At 52.4% G+C, this 6,000-nt stretch overlaps 1 protein-coding gene across 1 annotated transcript in view; it reads right to left on the reverse strand.

The window, feature by feature from the left end:
* ANO2 (anoctamin 2) overlaps window positions 1-5,142 on the reverse strand; it is a 364,608-nt gene extending 359,466 nt beyond the window's left edge. The window contains exons 1-3 of the mRNA XM_031936252.1: window positions 5,016-5,142; window positions 4,094-4,278; window positions 2,522-2,848 (exon numbers count right to left, since the gene is read on the reverse strand). Of these exons, the coding sequence (XP_031792112.1) occupies window positions 2,522-2,848; window positions 4,094-4,278; window positions 5,016-5,142 (639 nt within the window). The remainder of the gene's footprint in view (window positions 1-2,521; window positions 2,849-4,093; window positions 4,279-5,015) is intronic.
* Window positions 5,143-6,000: the final 858 nt, after the last annotated feature.

Here is a 6,000-nt window from a genome sequence, read left to right on the forward strand (position 1 = left end):
CCAACAGCAAGGAAGCCGAATGCATCCCTAAAAGAGCACTCTCTTCCGACATGGGTGGAAAGCAGAAGAGTGTCTTCTGCCTTCAGGGTCTGGCAAAGCAGCACAGGCCAGCACCACGAGGCATGAGCCAGGCCACATGCCATTCTGCCTGGGGACAGGGGAAAGGAAAGGATGTATGACCTCTGGGGATCCCTTCCAGTTTGAGGAGAGCATTACCTTGAATCTTTTTTTTTTTTTTTTTTTTTGAGGCAGAGTCTCCCTGTGTCACCCAGGCAGGAGTGCAGTGGCATGATCTCAGCTCACTGCAACCTCCGCCTCCTGGGTTCAAGAGATTCTTCTGCCTCAGCCTCCCGAGTAGCTGGGACTACAGGCAAGCACGCTGATTTCTTTGTATTTTTAATAGAGACAGAGTTTCACCATATTGGCCAGGCTGGTCTTGATTTCTTGACCTCATGATCCTCCCGCCTTGGCCTCCCAGAGTGCTTGGATTACAGGCATGAGCCACCGCACCCAGCCAACTTAAATCTTATAAAGCAGACTTCTGATGAAAATGGCACCTCAAGCCTCAGCATGGCACCTTTTAAAATCATCATGATAAGCATTTATTAAGCACCTATTATGTACCAGACATTCTGCTGGAATTTTCATTACCCCATCTAATGATGAGGCATGTTTAAGTATAATCCAGCAAGGCACCTATTATTTTGCAGGTAAGGGACCTGAGGCTCAGGGAGGTCACTCATATACTCAGCTGACACTTATTAAGCACCTGTATGTGCCGGAGTGTGTCCTAGGTGCTGGGGATGTGCAGCGAACCAAACAAGATCTCTGCCTTTATGGAGCTAATGGGAGCACAGATAAAAAAACAAACAAACAAACAAAAGTCCATCATTGTTATTCCAGGTAACAATGCTAAGTGTGATGAAGAAAAGTAAGGCAGGATCGAGGGACAGAGTGGGACGGGGTGGGGGTATTTTGGCTGGGATGGTCAGAGAAGATATCTGGAAGAAGATGACATTTGAGCAGAGACCTGAAGAGAGGGAATGTGATGCACAGGTCAGAGGAAGAGTGCCCAAAGCAGAGAGGGCAACACCACAAAGACCTGAGGTCAAGGTGACCAGCCCACACCCAAGATGAGGCCCATGACCTGGAGGAGAGTAGGGAAGGTGGGAAGGGAAAGAATGAGTTTGGGGGAGATGGCAAGGGAAGGTCATTTTTTCTTTTTTCTTTTTTTTGAGACAGAGTCTCGCTCTGTTGCCCAGGCTGGAGTGCAGTGGCACGATCTCAGATCACTGCAAGCTCTGCCTCCCAGGTTCACACCATTCTCCTACATAGCTGGGAGTACAAGCACCTGCCACCACGCCCGGCTAATTTTTTGTATTTTTAGTAGAGATAGGGTTTCACCATGTTAGCCAGGATGGTCTCGATCTCCTGACCTCGTGATCCGCCCACCTCAGCCTCCCAAAGTGCTGGGATTGCAGGCGTGAGCCACCGCACCTGGCAAGGGAAGGTCATTTTTAAAGGATCAGTGTGGTGTGGATAAATGGATGGATGGATGGATGGATGGATGCATGGGTGGATGCATGGGTGGGTGGACAGATGGATGGATGAATGGATGGATGGGTGGATATGTGTATGAATGGATTTCCATAGATTCCCTTGCACTGACCACAGGTGTGAGTATCTGTAGCTTATAGGTTGATAAAATATATCCAATGTCCCAACTGAGTTTCCAAATACATCTCAAATCAGCTCCCTCAGGGGGCCTCAGACAAGCTCATTCCTTAGTGAAGGAGATTGATATAGAGAAATTTTATTCCAAAATTCAAAAAGGAAACTAGGTCTTCCTCCCAAGGAAACCGTATGGAGAAGGCCACCAGATGTGGCCTGAGAATGTCAAGAAGAAATTTCTTGCCTTCGATGTCTAACTAGGCCAACTCCCAACTCCCAAAAAACAGATTGGCACACCACCACCACCCCACCACTACTACCTGGAATCCCCCAGTTAGGACCACTAGCAATACAAGACTGTTTCTAAAGTCCTTGGGCAAGAAAATCTGGTTTCTCCAGGCTGGGCACGGTGGTTGATGCCTGTAATCCCAGCACTTTGGGAGGCCAAGGCAGGCAGATCACGAGGTCAGGAGATCAAGACCATCCTAATACGGTGAAACCTCATCTCTACTTAAAAAAAAATACAAAAAATTAGCCGGGTGTGGTGGCAGGCACCTGTAGTCCCAGCTACTCGGGAGGCTGAATTAGAAGAATAGCAGGAACCCAGGAGGCAGAGCTTGCAGTGAGCCGAGATCGCGCCACTGCACTCCAGCCTGGATGACAGATTGAGACTCTGTCTCAAAAAAAAATTTAAAAGAAGAAAGAAAGAAAAAAATCTGGTTTCTCCAGCAGAAAAAAAGTCCACCTGCCAGAATAAAGTCTAGGCTCTCTGTCAGGTGCACTCCTCACTAGGAGCCCGGTTCTGTGGTGCCATTCCATCTCCAAGTCCCTGACCACCCGCATGACTCACCTCCAAGTCCTTCTCAAGCTCCAGTCCAGCCTCCATCAGATTGTGCTCAAATTCCTCCCGCTGTTCCTTCCTCTCCTCCTCCAGGGCATCGAGCGGCCCCAGCTCAATGTCACCTGGGCCCCCAGCGTGAGGCTCCTTGCCTGTCTCCCCATTGGAGACGATAGCCAGTGAGTGGCCAGGGAAGCCTTGGGCCAGGTGCATCCCGCGTTTCCGGTAGTGGTAGGCGAGCACATAGTCGACCTTCCTCTGATTGTCATGGAAGTGCATGCGGCTAAGACGGGCTTCCAAGGACACAGGCTCATTGGCATGCAGATAGTTGTTGATGACCTGGCCAGAGAGAGAAGAGAGGCAGGGCAAGGTCTGGTGAGTAAGGGCTGAGAGACAGAGGAGGCTGATCTATGCTCTGGGCTCAGGGAAGTGGACTCAGAAGCAAGCCCCTCAGGCCCAGAGGCCCCCAGTGCCTCCAGTAAAAGGACCAAATAGCCTAAGTTAATCTGTCATGCCAGCTTACAAAGCCCTCCACCCACCTGTTGACAGTCTGGGCATTGGTGCCTTCACACAGGCTCCAGCATCCATACACACTCACACTCACACACAGACTGTACCTGCAGCAGCAAACCCCTCACAACCATACCTCCTGCCTCCACACAGAGCCACACGCCCACGCCTGCACACACACACGCAAGCACCTGCGAATGCACACACAGCCATCTCTACCCTTGTCTCCCTGCACCAGCACGCCTGCACCATACAGGTGAAGGGGCCTGTGTACACACATATCTACCCGAGTGCGCTCTAACACACACACCCCCTTCCACAGGCACCATGGCCCACACACACTCACCTCCTTGCAGATCTGCACCACTGCCTGCAAATACACTACATATTTAAACACAGAATACTCACAGGCAGGTTCTCTGGATCCATTGGAACCAAGACCAATTTCTAGTCACCTGGCCTGCCCCCTACCCTCCCACCCACGGGAATTCACCAGGCACTATTCACAGCCCCACATCCTCCTCTCCAGCCACTGCTGAGGACCCTGTCAAAGACAGCAGCAGGGAACTGACTGCTGCTCTCTTCCACGCCAGAGGTGGGGAGGTGCAAAGAGGAGGAGGAGAGAGAACACGGTGAAGCAGGGGAGGGACCGGCCTCTCCCCGTGGGTGTTTCCCTGTTCATTACTGGTTTGAAACCCAGCTGCCTCTGCAGCCACCTGAGAGGTCACCTGGGCAACCAGATGAAGCTCCAGGCACAAGGGAGACACTCAGAGCCACCATAGCAGAGAAGGCTCAGGCTTGCTGGAGGGGAGCCAGGGGGTCTACAGACCAACTGGTGGCATCAACTGGCCTCCCATGGCTTCTCCTTTCCCGACCCTCCTCTGACCAGAACAGGGCACTGGGAAAGTGTGCCTGACTTGGAGACAGAAGAGAAAAGGCCCTACCCAAACCCTAGACCTCGCTCTTTCACTCACACACGTGCTCCCAACTGGAGGATGCCCTGGTCCAGAGGCTCCTTGGGGGCCTCAAACAGGGCCGGCCTGTCCCCCGACCCCACCCCTGCCCAGTACTCACAGAGCTGCTGCGGGCACTCTCTCCGCCGCAGGGCTGGCCAGGATCTCTGCGGAAACTGCCCTGCAGACCTGGGGCCTGGGGACCTGGCATCTGGAGATACTGCTGTCCGTGTTTGGGGCCCTGGCCCCCTCTGGTCCCTGCCTGAGGGCTCAGCCGGCGTGGGGAGCCAGGGAGCAGGGGAATATCTGTGAGAGGGAAAGACAAGGGAGGCAAAACAGCCTCAGATGAAGGAAATCCAAGACACTGACGTACTGTGTGCACTCACACTAGCCCTGAGAAAATGGCCCATTTTGCTTCACAGCTGCCTCCTTGGTTAGTTCCTACAGCCCAGGTTCACATTGGCCACAGGGGAGGGGGCATGGAGAAGGAAGTGCAGCCCCCAGAATACATACACACACACACTCTCACATACACACACACACAATGTACACACACACACATATACACACACATATACACACTACACACACACACATACACACACATACACACACACATATACACACTATGTACACACACACACATATACACACATACACACACATATACACACTCACACACATATACACACACACACACATATATACACATACACATACACATACACACACACACACACACACAGCCTGGAGCCACCAGCAGGAGCTCCTTCGGATCAAGGTTGTCACAATCTCATAATCCCCAGACAAGAAAGGGGCAGCATCGAGCAAGCCAGGGTGGGGCGGGGGGGCACTGCCTGGAGAGACACCTTGAATTAATACCAAAGGCTTAGGCTTTGGGCCTCTCCTGTGGCAGCAGCACCAGCTGGCACCCTGGCCAGCCCCCACCTCCCTCGGGGAGAGAGCAAGGACAGACCAAGGGGGCCCTCTGAACAACGCAACAAAGGACTGTCCTTCAGTGTCCTTTCCGGGCCCTCACACACCTGCTGACTCTACCCAAGCCCCAGAGGTCTGTAGTCCCTTCTCAGCAGGAATGCAGGACCACTTCAGAAAAAATCCAGTGTCGCCCCTGAAGGGAAAGGTCCCCAGCAGGGGATGGAATGAGCGCATGTTAGAATTGGAGGGAACTGAGGATCAGATACTCCAGCTGCACTTTGCACAGACCCCACTGGAACCGGTGAGTTGCCAAGGTCTCAGGGCAGGTCAGACTCCATCTATTCTCTCCTCTGAGAAACAATTCCTAGCAAAGCAACACAGCCAGTGCCCAGGCTGAAACCTCAGCTCTGCCACTCGCCAGCTCTATGACCTCTTTGTGCCTGTTCTCTAGCTGTAAAATGAGAATCTCAAACTTGCAGGACTGCAGTGAGAATGAGAACAAGAGATAATGCCTGCAAAGCATCCAGAGTGGTGATTAACTGAGGGCACGTGATCAAAGGCTGTGATTAGAATCGTTAGTGTTTGCATTTTAACCTCCAAGTGAGCAGAAGTGACACCTTAGGCCTCCAACTCAGTCCTAAGCACCTGCTCAGTGAATGAACGAACAAAAGGCAACTCTTCCAGTCTGCTGAAATAGAACTCCTGGCCCTTTGCCAGCTTACGGAGCAGCCCCTTAGGTGCTCAGCTCTCCAACACAGTTTCAGGAGGCCTAGAATATTCGGTCCCTGCACTTGAGAAACATAAGCTCTTTATGAAGATAGAGCTGACATGCAGGAAACACAGTTGTGGCCAGCAGAGGAACGCTTTCATCATTCCTTTCTGTACTGTGGGCTCTAGTCCACACTGCGGGAGACCAGAAAGACTAAGAAGTCAAAGCCGGCTTCTGGGGTAATTGAGCCGGAGCTGGGTCCTGGAGTGGGGGTAGCTTCTGAACGGCCGGGAGGCAGGGGAGGCACTCTCTAGGGAGACAGCACAGAAGGGCAGGCGTGGGCATGCCTTGTGGGAGGAAAATGACAACTCAGGACCCCATGT

Source organism: Piliocolobus tephrosceles, chromosome 10 (genome assembly GCF_002776525.5).
Source record: "Piliocolobus tephrosceles isolate RC106 chromosome 10, ASM277652v3, whole genome shotgun sequence".
Classification (NCBI taxonomy): Eukaryota; Metazoa; Chordata; class Mammalia; order Primates; family Cercopithecidae; genus Piliocolobus; species Piliocolobus tephrosceles.